The sequence below is a fragment of the Sorex araneus genome, chromosome 1, assembly GCF_027595985.1.
Source record: "Sorex araneus isolate mSorAra2 chromosome 1, mSorAra2.pri, whole genome shotgun sequence".
Classification (NCBI taxonomy): domain Eukaryota; kingdom Metazoa; phylum Chordata; class Mammalia; order Eulipotyphla; family Soricidae; genus Sorex; species Sorex araneus.
The window spans coordinates 426,414,158-426,430,282 of NC_073302.1; the positions used below are offsets into that span (position 1 = coordinate 426,414,158).

Consider the following 16,125-nt stretch of genomic DNA (forward strand, 5'->3'; position numbering starts at 1 on the left):
TTCAAACATAAGACCTTCTACAGCGCCCCTTTCCCTCCACCATTGTTTTAGGGCACCCCCCCCCCCAAAAAAAAAACCAACCAAACTTTGAATTACATCTACAGACCAGGGCCCGAATAGATAGGACAGCACTTGAACTAGGGTTCGATTCCCCCCCTACCCCATATGGTCCCGCTAGAACCACTAGGAGTGATCCCTGAGCTCAGAGCCCGGAGGTGAGTCCACAAGCCACAGCGGGGCGTGGCTCAAACGGCGCATCAAAGATTCAACTACCCGCAGTTAGTGGGCGCTTCGTGGGCCGTCCACTGTAGCGGGCACTCAGTGAGTGTGATTCGTCTCTAAACTTTCCGTCCACGGGCTCGTCCGCCTCCATCCCCGCCTCGTCCCCAGGTGAGGGCGGGAGCTGGGCGGGACGTTCTGGAGTGGCACACGTCACACTCGCCCCGGGCCGGCCTCCCGCTTCCTCGGGGAGCGCGCGGACAGACTTTTCCCACGGCCCGGGCGCAGCCGGGAAGAGCCCGCGTGGGGGGATCGGGGTGGCCCTCTCGTGTGCAGGGCGCGTCACCCCCACCGGGGGCCCGCCCCGACGGTTTCAAGTCTTTTTCACCCGCGCCTGGCTGACAGGAGCGGAGATCTACCAAGGGGGAGGGTGCGCGGCCAAGTTCCTGGGTCCAGGCAGAGATCGGGGGGCGCCCCGGCCCACATCCGACTTTCCCGAGTTCTCCTCACACCGTGAGCTCAGGTGCAAATGTCGGACCTCACGGTGCAGCCTAGACCCGGACCCTCCTCAGCTCGGCGGCTCGGAGCTCGCGCCGGCCGCGTGCACGTGGACTCTCCCTGAGGCGGGGCTCGGTGGGCGGGGCCACGCCGGAGGGCGAGGCCGGCCCCGCCCCCGGGGCTCCCATGGCCCCCCGCGCCCCGCGGCCAGATGCTGACGTGTCCTTCCCTGGCCACTACACCTCCCGACACCCCCTCCTACGGCTGCCCCGGAAGTCCCGCCCCTGGCACGGCCCTGTCACCACAAATCGGCTCTCTCAGCGCTTCCTGGAGCTCGCCACTCGTTTCGGGACCGGGGGGCGGGGCTCCGCGAGCAGCGTGCCTATTGGCTGGAGGTCCGGCAGGTCCTGGGCGCCGATTGGCCGGAAGGCGGTGGCGTTCTGGCACGCTTGCGCGGCGAGTAGAACGTGTGGCGGCGGCGGCAGCGGCGGCGGTGATCGCGTCTCCTCTTTCGCTCCTACTCCCGCTGCAGCTCTCTTTTGAGCGCCCGGCGCGTCCGTCCCGTCCATCGCCCGCAGCCCGTCGCCCGTCCGCTCGCTCCTCGCCGCGGCGGCCTCTCACCAACACCGACACCCACATTGACACCTCCTCCTAGCCGGCCGGCCGTCTTGCCCACTGCCTTTCTCTCTCCACATGGCCTCCACGCAGAGCGGCGGCTCCTCCGGGGGACCCGCGGTGCCCACCGTGCAGCGGGGCATCGTCAAGATGGTGAGAGCGGGGCCCCGGACCCGGACTCCCCCGCCTGCCTCGGGGCGGGAGTCTGATGCTGACTTCTCTTCTCTTCCCGCCAGCTTGCATGGTCTCCCTGAGCCCCCCTGCCCGATGCCCCCACCCCCTTCTTCTTCTTCAGTGCCCACCTCCTTTCCTTAGGCGGTTGCCCCCCACCCCCACCCCGGCCCGGCCCGGCCCCCGGACGCTCCTGATTCGGGGGGGGGGGTCCCAGGGATTTCCGTGGTCGCGGCACTCAGATCTCCTGGCTGTTTTGACCAGCCTAGATCGATTGCTTGCTGGGGACGAACTGAGGTAATTCACTTAGCGCCCTGCTCCCGCCCGGCCACCCCCTGCCCTCCCCCCCTCCCCGCCCGCCGGCTTTTTTTTTTTTGACATCTGCGGAGCGCTTCGCAGTTTCTCGAGATGCCGCTGCCCGCTCTTTCGCGGAACTCGAAAGGAGGACTTGGCCATCTTGAAGCTCTTCCACTTCCAGCCACGCTCGGTGCCTTCCAAGTTTTCTCGCGCTCCGGTGCTCCACCTCATTCTCTGCCCAACTCTTCGTGTCAGATCTCTGAAGCTCCCAGGGGCTTCTGAATGTTTGCACGCTGCTCTCTTGCTGCTGAGCCTTAAAATGTTAGGGCTTAGGAACCTTGGCGATCGTTATTATTCCCCCACCCCTTACTGATAAGGAGCTGGGTTTGAGGAGGCAGTGACTTGCCTAAGGTCACATGTGGTTTGGGAGAGAGCCAAGGCCCGGAGCCCAAGTGTTCTGATTCCCAGCGCAGGGCCCTCACCGTGGAGATGCCGCCTGATTTCATGTTCCACCGCTCCCCCAAACCCTGCCAGCTTCATTAAAAAAAAAAAAATTACTCCCAACTTAAATACTTTTGTAGTACAAATTCTTGTTATCAGCCCTCTGTTGTCCTCCCACACCTCCCAGATCGTGGAACCTGACACTTAAAAAAAAAGTCAGATTTTCTGCCTGTGATGAGTTACGAACGTACTATAATCAGTATAATCTGCAGTTCTGACATCCATCTGGAACAGCAAATATTCTTTTGACACCTGTGAAGTCCCACAGTTTCTTCCATGCGGTAGAAAGTTAAAAAAAAAAACCGTTTCCTTGCATCGTTGTCTTCTATGGGATTAAAATGCTCTTTGGCATATGTGTGGAAATGTTCTTTGGCATATGTGTCTGTGAATTAGATTTTGAGATTTCTCCCTCCGCCCCCACTTAATTCTTATAGTTCACTTTTTAGGTAGTATTTTGCCCCCAACCAAGTTTCTTAGGGTCTTGAAGGTTACATTTTCCTTTTATTTGAACATAAAATGTGACCCAGAATTGATCAGAAACAGGGCCCAAAGTGATAGGATAGCGAGGTAAGGGCACTTGCCTTGCACATGTCCTACCGGTTCAATTCCCAGCATCCCATATGGTCCTCTGGGCACTGCCAGGATTAATTTCTGAGTGCAGAGCCAGGAGTAGCTCCTGATCTTTGCAGGGTGTGGCCGATAACCAAAGGGGGTGGGGGGAGGAGGGGAGAAAGAAAAAGAATTGACCAGAAACAGAATGAGAGGGAAGTTTCCAAAGTTGACATATTTTAACCTTTTTTGAAATCCCGATCTAACCCACGAATAATCCTTTATTCTGAGTGCTTCCTCTTTTATTGCCACTGATTTCCCCCCTCTCCCAGTGGGAAGCATCACTTGGTGGCCTGGGTTGGGATTGGCAGCCCTGAGTGAGTCTTTCTGAGCTTTCCTTTGCTGTGACTTGAGTTTCTTTTTTAAAACCTGTCATTTGTGTGCTGGGAGTGGTATGAGGCTGACTCTGTTTTTGCTCCTGCTGGTGCTGAAGGCTTCCATGTGTATAGATCTTTTGAGGGGGATGATCTGCCCACAGTGGAGCCCAGGGTTTATTACGGGTCATGTCTTGTGCTGACCTTCTTGTTAACACCTAACATTGAATTATTGGTCATGTTTTATAGCTGTTTAATTGGAAGTTTTGAAAGAATGGACAGTGTACCTAAAGCACTTTTTAAAATTAAAGAAAAAATAAAAAAAAAATTTTTTTGGTGTTTATTTTTTTCGGGGGCGGGGGTGTTAGGTGTGTAGGGCCATACCCATTGGTACTCAGTGGCTCCCTCCTGACTGCTTAGGGATTGCACTGGGCATTCCCTGGGGGACTGTGTGGTGTTCGGGAATGGAACTTGGCCGACCACATGCAAAGCATGCACTCAGCCTGTTGAGCTATGGTTCCAGCTCATATTTCTTTTTCTTTTACTTTTTTTTTAAATTGAGGGCCACCAGAACTACCTCCTATAGGGTTTGAAGTGTGTGTGTGTGTGTGTGTGTGTGTGTGTGTGTGTGTGTGTGATGTGAGATGCTGTACCAGGGATCAGTTTTTGCGTGCTCTATCACTTTCTTTTGTTTCCCTGGCTCTGTTGCCTGAGGCGCTTCCATTGGTGCTGGGAGGCAGAGCTGGGTCATATCTGCCAGGGCACATGCTCTGCTCTGCTCTGCTCTGCTCTGCCACATCCGGGCCTGATTCTCTAACTTCAGGGTCTTAACTTTGTCTGTGGAGGGCAGGGCCCGCCCAGGGTGAAATTGCAAGAAAGTGAAGTGGACTGTAATTGAATTGCAGAAAGATTAGATGTAACTCTCTGTCTTGCCCTGCAGCAGCTATTGTGGTAAATGACTTCATTTGGTGCTGGTGGGGGGGGGGGTGCTCCCTTGAGCCAGGGAAGAGGTTGGTAAAAGGCTCTCTGGGACAGAGGCGCTTACACTGCTGCTTTGCTGTGACCAAGAGGCAGGGGGTAGGGAGGAGAGTGCCCTCCAAGAAGGGATTAATGGGTAGACCGCAGGCAGGTTTGTGCCCAGCTTAGGAGCCTTGTCTGCAGCGAAAAACTGACCAGTGGCAAATTGCTGTGTGGGAAGTTCCTCTGTTAAGCAAAGTTGTTATTTTCCTAGACCAGGAACTGTTTCCAGTATCTTCTGGACTGCTTTGTGGACATTCTGCAAAGGAGGATGATGGTGCCTCACAGGGACGGGAAAGCATAGAAACTGGAATACCCATTGCCCAGAGGCGAACTTTTCAGGGTGCTCTCCCCCCCCACCATGTGTCTGCACTTAGGTAGTGCTGAAGACCTGAAATGGTTTAGGACGGAGGTTCCCAAACTAGTTTGGCCCGCAATTCCCTTCTCAGGAAAAGAAATAACTCCCTGGTCCCCGGAAATCTATCTTCAAGTGAGGAAACGGAAAGCTTCTGCCAGTTCCAAGTACCCGGGAGGCCACTGCTGGTCACTCATCTGCCCCCAGCCTCGAGCCCACTTTGGAGAGCACTGGCTCAGAGTTGGCTCCGGTGAAGTGGGCTTAGTTCTTTTTTTCCTTTTTTCCTCAAGGTATATGCTGCAGGTTGTGGAAGGCACAGATTTCCTCCAGCTGCTGCTGGAGCCTTTAAGAATGAGTGTTGACTTTTTTGAAACTTGAAGAAGAACTTGTGTATCAGATTGTTAAAAAAAAAAAAAGAAATATTTGACAAACTTTGAAAAAAATGACAGTTGATGGGAAAAGGGTGTGTGTGCCCCTGAGAGAGGGAGCAAAGGGACTGGGTTGCTTCTGGAATGTGCTCTAGGAGGAAGTGGGCAGTCATTGACCTCACGTGCTTTTGGAACTCTTTGTGAAGGAGGATGGAGAAACTGACGGGATTTGTCATTTCTGGGTCAGGAGGAGGCTGGTAAGTGTTTGCTTATGGGCAGCATAAAGTAAATGTTACCTTCTCAGAGTCCGGAAGGGCTTTACCTCTGGATTTCTTGGGAGAATTTATTAGCCCGTCCCTGCGACAGAGTGTGGTCAGCGTGTATTAAATGAACAGGGTTAGGACCCTTTCTGGCAGCACTTGGCCTGAAATTCCATCACCCCACATAGCTACTTAGGTTTTGCTGATCCCATTCGCTTTCTGTATAGGGGGTCGGGCCCTTTGCTCAGGGCTCTAACTGTCGCATTTAACTTGGTTGTGTTTGCATGCCTTTCCAAGCAGGACCGCTTGGACTGCTTCCGCAACAGCAGAATGAACTGGTCACGGCTCTTCTGTGCTTATGGAAGCACCTTTAAAAATCCTGCTTACTGTGTGTAAGGCCAAAGGGAGGAGGACATTGCCAATGCCAAGTCCTATGTCATGTGCCCCCCCCCAACCTTATTTCCTTGGAATCTTTGAGTGGCTTCTGTTGTTTTGTTTGTTTTGGGCCACACCAACAGTACTTAGGTTCTGTGCTCAGGCACTTCTGGCTCTACGCTCAGGCACTCTTAGTGGTGCTCTGGGGGCCTTATGGGGTACCAGGGATTGAAGCCCGAGGGCGGGGGTACACCGTGTGTAAGGCAAATGCCCACTGCTGTACTATCTCCTTGGTCCTTGCCTTTGGTTTTATACTAATAAAACGATTCTCGGGCAGCTGAAGGAACAGGGCATCTAGAGTCAGAAATAGTCATTTTCTCCTGTCAGGAATCCTGCTGCAGGTTTTTATCAAGAGGAATATAGACTAGCTTCTGGTGAGTAGTTTCATGGCAGTCTTGCCAGTGTTCAGCCTGCAGGAAATGCTGCCGAAAACCCAGTTGGTTCATTATATATAATGGACAGCGTCTTGGGTTTCCGAATGAAGAAGTATGTCTTTGCAGCCAGCGTGTTGTGGGGGCTGTTTTGTAGCCTGCTCTGCATACTCCAGTTCCCATGCATACTCTTAGCACGTGCAGATTGAAAGGATACAATCCTTGACTAAGCTATGTGAAACTCCGTATTTATTCCACTCAAAGGGACCACCTTTGCAGTTGGACCATTTGCAAAGAAGTGGGTAGAAGAAAATGGAAGCCTTTACCCTCTGGTCATAACATTGTTCACTTTCATTTTCTCAGCCTGGCAGCCCTCAGCTGCTGGTGATTGGGACAGAGTGGGAGGAAGTGGGATGGAGTGGTTGGGGTACAGGGGCTGGGTGGTGACTTCAGGTAGGTTTTTTAGCAAAGGCATCTCAGCATTTGTACTGAGATTTGATAAACAGCTAAGAACCAGACATAGGGGAAAGGTGTTTTGGGCAGTGGGAGCAGCAAATACAAATGCTCTGGTGTCTTCAATGGTGATTTTCTTCAGTGATTTTTTTTTTTGTGTGTGTGTGGGTGGGGGGGGGGTGGTTCCTTGGGTGGAAACACCCAGTGATGCTTAGGGGCTACTCTTGACCCTGCATTCAGGAATCACTCCCGGCTGTGCTTGAGGGACCATATGGGGATGCCAGGATTGAACTCGGGTTGGCTGCGGGCAAGGCAAGCCCCCTCTATGCTGTACTATCACTCCGGCCCTCTTTAGTGTTTTCTTAGTAGCTTTCTCCAGAAGTGCAGAGAGCTCTACCTAAATAAATGAGATGAATTTTTCTATTAATACATGTTCTCTTATTTTGTTGGTTTGGGGGCCACACCTGGCTGTGCTCAGAGTTTTCTTCTAGGTCTGTGCTCAGGGCTTATGAAACTGTATGTGGTGCTGAGGATTAAACCCAGGTCAGCTGTGTGCAAGGCAAGCACCATACCTGCTGTATTATCTCTCTGGTCCTCTTAATATATTCTTTTTGTTTTTTCTTTTTGGGTCACACTCAGTTACCCAAAACTCCTGGCTCTGCACTCAGGAATTACTCCTGGCGATGCTTGGGGGACCGTATGGGATGCCAGGGATTGAACCCGGGTCAGCTGTGTGCAAGGGATAGTCCTGTACTATCGCTCCTGCCCCAATATATTCTTAGGTTCCTTTTTTTTTTTTTATTGCCATACCTTGCAGTGCTCAGGGGTTGCTTCTGGCACTGCATACAAGATACATTCCTGGCAGACTTGGGAGTGCTGGGGATCCAACCTAGGTTGGCAACATTCTAGGTAAACCCCTTCCTGCTATACTATCTCTTAGGTCCCAAATGATAGAAGTTAGAAGGGCACTAGAGGTAGTTATAGTTTTGGCCCTGGTGCAATTAGTAGTAGACATAAAACCACTGGATAAATGTTAACAGTGGGAGATTGATCAAAACTACTCATTGTTGGTCATACTCATGTTTGTGATATTAAACCAAGACTTGTTTTTTGCTGTTGTTATTTTATTTTCTTTTTTAGCTTCTTTTCAGCTAGTCCTGTGTAATTCCATGGTCACTGCCTTGCAGTGGAAGGGATCTGGATAAAAATATAAATGCCAAGGGTAAGACTCAATGAGCGTTAAATAGTACCTAGAACTTGCCAGTGTTTATATAACCGTTAGAATTTTATTACTAGTTGGAATTTACTGCTGCTTTGGCAGCCTAGCACGATTGAGCCAAGCAGTGTTGGTTACAGTAAGTACCATGCTCCAGAGCGCCCACTAATCGAATGGACAGGAAGGAGCCAGTGCGTGAGCAGCATGGTTTATTAACATGGATGCCAACTCCTGCGGCTGGAAATAAGTGGGCAGAGAATTTGGTGAGTTGGTCCACGTTTACTTGGAGAGAGACATTTGGGACATTTCAATAAACATTTAGTTTCTGTTTGTAAGCTCAAAAGAGAAAATTGGCTCTTTAAAAAAAAATTGGTGGGGCTGGGGGTGTAGTGTTTGCTTTTGGGCCACACCCATGTGGGTTGGATGGGGGAGGAACAGGACCTTGTGGTGCAGGGCATGGAGCCTGCATGCAAGCATGTGCTCCGCACCCTGAGCTCTTCCTCCCCAGGCCTGAGATCTGGGTAAGGATTGAGGAAGGGCTTGACTCCACCTGAAGTTCTTTCTCATGTTTCTCTTAATATTTTTTGGTTTTTAAATTTTATCCTATATATATATATATATACATATATACATTTCTTTTTAATGTTTTAATTTTAATTATATGTATATGGGCTATGTATGTATTTTATTATATGTATACATATGTGTGTAAATATATACATATACATATATGTGTATGTGTGTGTATATATATATATATGTGCTACACCTGACAATGCATGGGAAACAGAGGGAGCACTATTGGCTGAGCTTGCTTCAGCGTGGGGCCATACCCAGCGTGTTACTCCTATGTCAGGGGTCACAGGGCTCTCTGGTTCTGGGGACCATCAGAGTTAAATCTGGTGGTATCCTGCAGTGCTGGGGATGCCCGCAGGGCCCTGTTGGTGGTAACGTGCTGGCCCACTTGAGCTGCTCCTCGCCTCTATTGTAAGAGGTCTCTTACTGTTGACGATGGTCTTGAGAGATGGCCTTGGGTTTTAGAGCAGAAACTGTTTAATAGTTAGGAGTATTTAGTGCAAATGGGGTATGGGGAATTTCACTTATTCCAGACTCAGCATGAAAAATTAATGTTATATATATATTTTTAAATTTATTTATTTTTAATTAGAGAATCACCGTGAGGGTACAGTTACAGATTTATACACTTTTGTGCTTATACTTCCCTCATACAAAGTTTGGGAACCCATCCCTTCACCAGTGCCCATTCTCCACCACCCGTAAACCCAGTGTCCCTCCCACCCTCCCCAATCCCATCTCCCCCCCACCCCACCCTGCCACTGTGGCAAGGCATAATTAATGTTATATTTTAAAGGAAAATGAAAATTGATTCCCCCCCCCCCCCCAGTTGGTAGTTTTCAGAAGTTAGGAGGTTAAGTGATATACAGGGAAAAAAAAAAACCTTACAATTAAAAATTCTAGTTAAGGTAACATAGTTACAGGAGTGTTTAAGTTGATAATGATTGATATACAAAATTATTGAACACCCTGCTGCTCCGCCTGCCAAAAATGCCACCAGAGTGCCCAAGACCCTTCACCGCTCACTGCCCTGTGTCAGTTCTGGCCCCACTTTCATTCCTTTCCCCTATCCCCTAGAAAAAACTTAATGCACATTGAAATATTTTCAGAGGCCACTTTTTCTGATGGGATGTGGGGGGCAGTGCCCTTGCTACACCCAGCAGGGGGTTGCTCCCTGCTGCTTGGGGGCCTTTGGTGCTCGCCTCCTGAATGCAAAGCATATGCTCATCCTATTGCACTGTTTCCCTGGACCCTAGAAGTAACTCCCCCCCCACTTTTTTTTTTGGTGTTTGGGCCACACTGAAGATGCTCAGGGTTTACTCCTGGCTCTGCATTCAGGGGTCACTCCTGGTGATGCTTAGGGCATTGAATGTCAGGGATTGAATGCCGAGGATTGAACTGGGGTTGGCCACATGCAAGGCAATGCCTTACTCATTGTACTATCACTCTGGCCCCTCTTCTCAGACTCTTAAAGGAAGCAGTTGAACCCATAGCCTCCAAGCTCTTTTTGGTCCCATGTTCAAGGCTTACCCCTGGCTCGGTACACAGGAATCACTCTTGGAGGTGCTTGCGGGGAGCTTACAGGGTGCCAGGGATTGAACCAGGGATGAACAAGTGAGATGATCAGTTCCACCTTGCCTGGGAACACCTTGATGCTCTTCTGGGGTGACAGGTCTCGACAGTAGTCTGGGACCGGTAGCTCATGTGGCGTGTGTTCTGGCCCTACTCTTATTTTGGTAGGGGTGTGTGTGGGTGGGGAGTGCAGTGCTCCCAAGGAGTCCTTGGTCCATTTCATGAGATTCTTGGAACTGGTGATGCTGGGAGGCCACCAGAACCACCCAACAATGCTTGGGCACCAATTCAGGGCCACATTGGGTAGTGCTGGGGTCCTCCAAGGCTGCATCTCGTACTCAGGAGGCCCCGTCATGCATGCAGGCTCCCTAGACCCTTCAAACTGCCCTTGCTTTTGACTGGGGGAGTCTCCCCCAGTGTGGTTAGGGTTCTGAACCCTTAGCATTTGCTTCCCTGAGGCCAGAGCCCTTTCCTTTGCATTCCTTTGTCTTTGGCAAATCTTTCCCACTTCTATTTAATGTGCAACTATAGAAGGAACCCTCTTAATCTCTTCTTCATAGTTCCTTACTTGACTTATTTTCTTTCGAATTTATTTTTCTTTGTGAACTTTTGTGTGTGTGTGTGTGTGTGTGTGTGTGTGTGTGTGTGTGTGTGTGTGTGTGTTTAAGTGGGAGGTGGGGTGGGGGTAGGAGGATGCGGCTATGAGGTGCCCAGCCAGAGATGGAACTCAGGACTTGGAAATTGCAAGGCTCTACCTGACACTTGAGTCACATCCTTGACCCCTATTGTAAGTCTTTCTAAGTACCTCCTGGGACTAGATTCACTTCTTCTTTTATTTTATTTTGTTTGGGGGCCACAGTGGACTGACTGACTCCCTTTTCTGTGCTCCTGGTGCTTGTTGTTCCTGGCTATGTTCTGTGTTCTGGCGATCCTGGTGTCTGGATGGAGCCGGGGCCTCCTGCATGCAGAGCAGGCCTTCCAGCCCCTTGGGCCAATCCTCTGGCTTCCTCTGGGGATAGATTTGGACAAGAACCCAGAGATTTCCTGAGGAGGTCCTAAACAGGGCGGGGCACCCAAATTTTACTTGAGAGGCATATTGCTGTTTGTCTAGGTGGCTGCAGGACTTGATGGGCTGCAACTCTTGGGGGTCATTTTAATGACACTGGGTCTTTTACTGGGTTGTAACTGACAGTCAAGAAGGTTGGTTGGTTTGTTTGCTCCAACCAGCAATGCTCAGGGCTTACTCCTGACTCTGCACTTCAAGATCATTCCTGGTGAACTCAGGAGTCCTGCTAGGAATTTGTGGTGCTTGGAATCTAACCCGGGTCAATCCTGTGCAAGGCAAATACCCTATCCGCTGGATTATCGCTCCAGCCCTAAGAAATTGTTTTACGTGCCTGATTGAGACCATATGCTCATTTAACTCGCAGCTGCTACTTTTCCTTCTATTTGCATAGATTCCCAAGATCTTCCTATTACTTGGCACCAAAAGCTTGGTACATCCTGACTGTGGAAGTCTGCTGTTGTCACCAAGCTCCAGGATTCTTTCCTTTCAGGCCTGAAGATTCTGTCTTCCTTACTTTCTGCCCTTTTAATCCTCAGGAACCATGTACTTGGTAACTATGCACTTGTCTTTATAGCTATGGTCTTTCTTTCTTATAAACCACCTTCTCCCCCCCATCCCCAGTTTGCCCTTTGGTTTTTGGGCCACACCCAGTGGTGCTCAGTGCTACTCCGGACTCTGCACTCGGGATCACTCCTGGTGGGGCTGTGGGGACCATAAGAGGTGCTGAGGTTTGAACCTGGGTGGGCACCATGTAAGGCCTTACCCACTATACTGTCTCTGATCCTCTAAGCCCTATCTTAATAATCGTTCCTTGGTGGTCTCCATCTTTCCTTTTTATTCCTCAGTCTTGTCTAACAGAAAGTAACTTTTATCATTGTTCTCAAGTCTTCCTAGACTTTTAGGCTAAAGGACCAAGCCATGGAACTTTCTAGTTCCCCTCTGGCTTCTCCTCACTTTGACCAGCACCTTTATTTCATCCCTGAATTTCTTCAGGATGCTGAAGTGACTGGCAGCCGGCCTTAGCCATTTAATAATTTAAAATCCAGTTAAAATTGACAAAAATCTCTCCCCCTCTCTCTACTCTCCAGTTTTCTGCTTGCAAGTTGTTCTCATTCCCCTAAATAGTTGTGCCTCCAAAACTTTTTCCATGCTGGTTACATATACCCCCTCATTTTTGAAAAACCAGAAATGATGTCATAATCATGTGATACGCAGTTTATTTTGTGGGGGAGGGAGGTGGGCACCTAAGTGGTGCTCAAGAGATTTAAGCACCTCCCATCCCGCCTCCCCCATCCCGCCTCCCTCCTCTCCCCTGGATTCTCATCCAACCTAGCTGTGGGGTCAACACAAGGGTCCAAGAATGCTGTGCTACTTGGGCCATCTTGGTAGTGCTGGGGACCTTCAGAGCCACACCTGGGGGTGCTTGGTGGGGGCTGTACCTGGCAGTACATGTGAGTTACCAAATGGTGCCTGGGAGAGCTGGTATGGAGTAAGGCTGTGTAAGCTCTCTACTCTTGCCTGCAACTTACATTTAAAAGTGTATTATCATAACTGACTTTCTATGTCTGAATTACAGATCTGTCTCACTTTTCACTGGGTGAGCACTCTTCCATAGCTCAGATCGAATTGTCTGTTCCTTGCTGGTCTAAGCCCTGAGGTACCCACTGAACATGCTTTTACACATCTTTGTGTGCTGATGCTGGTATTTCCAGAAGATTGACTCCTAGGAGCGTATTTGCTGGTACCAGTCATGGACTCTCGGTTTTGGTAGGGGGATTTGCTTGTTGACTTCTTACATGTTTCATCTTAGATAAAATTTAGGGGAAGGGCCAGAGAGATAGTGCCGGGGTTAAGGTGCTTGCCTCACGTGCAGCTCACCCTGCCGGGCACACATATGTATGAAGCCCCTCCAGGAGTGATCCTCGAGGGGAGAACCAGGAGTAAGCCCAGAGCACAAGTGTGGCCCCAAAGCAAAGTCAAAAACAGACCAAAAAAAAAAAAGAATGTGATTCTAAACACAAAACTTAATTTCACTAATTGAAAATGGAAAACCAGCTTAACTTGCCAATGCCTTTTGTTTTTCGAAGTAAAGAATTATTAAAAGAAAATACACTTTGAGTGTGGGCTTCTCCAGAAACAGGAGGTAAGCCTCCTGAAATAAAAGTAAGGAAACACTCATCTCTAAAAAGTATCTTTTATTTATTTATTTATTTATTGCTTTTTTGGGTCACACCTGGTGATTCACAGGGGTTACTCCTGGCTCTGCACTCAGGAATTACCCCTGGCCGTGCTCAGGGGACCATATGGGATGCTGGGATTTGAACCCGGGTTGGCCGCGTGCAAGGCAAATGCCCTACCTGCTGTGCTATCTCTCCAGCCCCTAAAAAGTATCTTTTAAAACAACTAGAAATGAGGGGCTGGAGAGAGAGTGCCACAGTTAATAAGCTCTTGCATTGCTTGTAACTGAAACCGGTTACATCTGGGGCAACCGCACACAGATGGTCACCTGAACCTGGCCAGAGTGCTCCCCGAGCTCAGAGTCAGGGGTGAGTCCTGAGCACCACCGGAGGTGGCCCGCAAAACAAAAACCACTCAAAGTGACACAGATTGGGCTCAGATCTAGCCTCAGTGCTGTGGCTTTGCAGGGGCCTCTGAAGGAAACTTGACGAGGGTTTTTTTCATAGAGGGTAGTTTTAGTGACTTAAAGGCTTCTTCTACCACACTGAAACATTCTTCTTGATTAATTGGAGATAAAATGGAAAATTGAGAAAGGGTGCTTCTTAGGTTTGTGTAAATATTGTTAAATGTTGCTACACATAAGCTTTACTTGTCTCCTAGAACAGTTTGGTTTTGTGTTGAAAACCAACCCACACTTTTGGACGCCTCAGCAGGACTTCTGCCTTTATTGAGGTAGAACTGAACTGATTTCCTGGGGTGGCTATGGATCAGATCATTGGATCCACTGAAAACCGGTTATATGACCCTGGGCAATGATCTTACCCCTTCCATTCTAGCTTTGCCTGTGAAGTGTTTCCCTCTGGGGATTGTCACAGAGGGTGTGAGGGAAAATGGGTAACCGTGGCTGGCAGGGACAGACTTCTGTCACCATTACTTTGCATTAGTTCAACAGTTTTCATCTCTCCCCAAGTCACATGGTGATGAAAAGGGAATGACTGGAGCATAAGGGCAGAGAGTAAGTTTCATGATGTTCAAGTTCAGTTTCATGCATGTGCTTTAGATTTTTGTTTTGTTTTGGATCTGGGAGCCACACCTTGTGATGCTCAGGATTTGCTCCTGGCTCTGTGCTCACGGATCACTCCTGGTGGTGCATATAAGGTGCCGGGGATTCAAATGAGGGTGCATTCAGACCTGCTATGTGCAAGGCAATTGCCATAACCACTTGTAATCACCGTCTCTCGTGTCCCAACTGATACTGATTTCATCCAGGGCACTGCACAGAAATGGTCTCCTAAACCTGGCCAGGGTGCTCCCTGAGCACTGCACACAAATGGTCCCCTAAACCTGCCAGGGTGCTCCCTGAGCACAGAGCCAAGAGTAAGCCCTGAGCACCACTGGATGTGTCCCTCAAAACAAAAACCACTCAAAGTGCCACAGATTGGGTTCAATTTTAGCTTCAGTGCTGTGGCTTTGCAGGGGCTTTCGTCTTTAGTCTTGTGAACTATTCTTATCACATTTTATGTTTTTGCGAATATTATCAGTTTGTGATGGCATTTGCTTTCCTAAATACCCTTGTCAAAAAATAAGCAGATGGTATGTTAGTTTTGTCATGGAATCTCAGAAATCTGTGTGTCTCTGTCTGGCATAGCAGAAACATGAGCAAGGAGAGACGACCCCTGGCAGATGTGTTAAGTCCTGGAGCCTCAGAATTCTCGCTGAACTCTCAGTGACGCTGGAGCACAGCGGGGCTGTGTGAAAGTGCAGGTGTGTGCTGGCTGGTTCGTGGCACAGGTGTGACTGCTGAGGTCCAAGAGCCACAGGCAAGGAGAGTTCCAGCTTCTTCCCTGGTGCATTCCCGCAAGCACAGTTTCCATTATCAGGGAAAATATCTCTTTTCCTTGCCCTGGGGGGAATTAGTCATCCACATTCCTTGTGGGGTTTCTTGCTTCCTTGTCAGTTCCCCACACCCCTGGCCCTGTTCCAGGTACAGCAGGAACGGGACACCCTCTGATATTGGTTCTCTGCAAGAACAGCTCCTTCCTTCCAGGCTTTGACCAACCTTGGTAAGGTCCAGATAGGAATGAGATGTGTGTTTATTTAAAAACATCTGGGGGTGGGGAGTGACCCCTCCCAGTAAACGGAGCTGGTGGTTCAGTGCAAGGGCCCGAGGATGTGCTGCCGGCCAGACCCTGCAGTGTGGGATTACCAGCTCTGGCCTAGCAGTGCTTGGGGAAGGGTTGAGTGGGGGCACTCCAGGGTTGCACTCGATGATGTGGGGGCCCATGTGATGCCAGGGACCCAGCCAGGTCAGCCTTATACAAGGCACCTGACCCTCTGCCCTGTCTCTCCAGTCCCTGGTGGATTGATCAAGCACGATGGATTCTGGGGGCGGGGGTGGGGGTGGTGGTGGCGGGGACCAGATGTGAGTTGTCACAGCTCATTGGGCCCATGAACTGAAGGTGGTCTTCTGGGCACAGCCACCAGAACAGAGGAGGGTCTCTCTCTCTCTTTTTTTGGGGGGGAGGGGGGGAGTCACAACAGGGGTTACTCCTGTTCTGCACTCAGGAATTACTCTTGGCAGTGCTCCGGGGACCACATAGGATGCTGGGAATAGAACCCGGGTCGGCTGGTTACAAAGCAAACACCCTACCCGCTGTGCTATTGCTCCAGCCCCCAGAAGAGGGTCTCTTAACTGAGCAGAAATGGTTTCTTTTTCTTTTATGGGGCGCGGGGGGTGGGGTGCGTGGGGCGGTGTGGCAGGCACACCCAGTGGTGCTGAAGGGCTGGCTACTCCTACCTCTGTATTTGGGGGTCTCTCCCGGCATGTTGGGAGACTGCAGTGCTGGGGATCAAACTAGGGCCTCCTGTCTGTAAGCCTGTGCTCAGCCTGCTGATGAACCATGGGTGCCCCGAGACTGAGACCTGTGCTGTGTGCTTGGTTGAGGGTGAAGCTTGGACTTTAGTTTTCATTGTTAGGCTCATTCAAATGGGTTGGAGGGATGCTGTGGGGTGAAGGGACTTGCGTTGCATGCAG

At 50.0% G+C, this 16,125-nt stretch overlaps 1 protein-coding gene across 1 annotated transcript in view; it reads left to right on the forward strand.

Moving 5' to 3' along the window:
• Positions 1-1,157: 1,157 nt before the first annotated feature.
• The window catches only part of SND1 (staphylococcal nuclease and tudor domain containing 1), a 424,531-nt gene continuing 409,563 nt past the window's right edge, over positions 1,158-16,125 (forward strand). Inside the window, exon 1 of the mRNA XM_004608287.3 lies at positions 1,158-1,485. Within this exon, the coding sequence (XP_004608344.1) occupies positions 1,411-1,485 (75 nt within the window). The 5' untranslated portion in view covers positions 1,158-1,410. The remainder of the gene's footprint in view (positions 1,486-16,125) is intronic.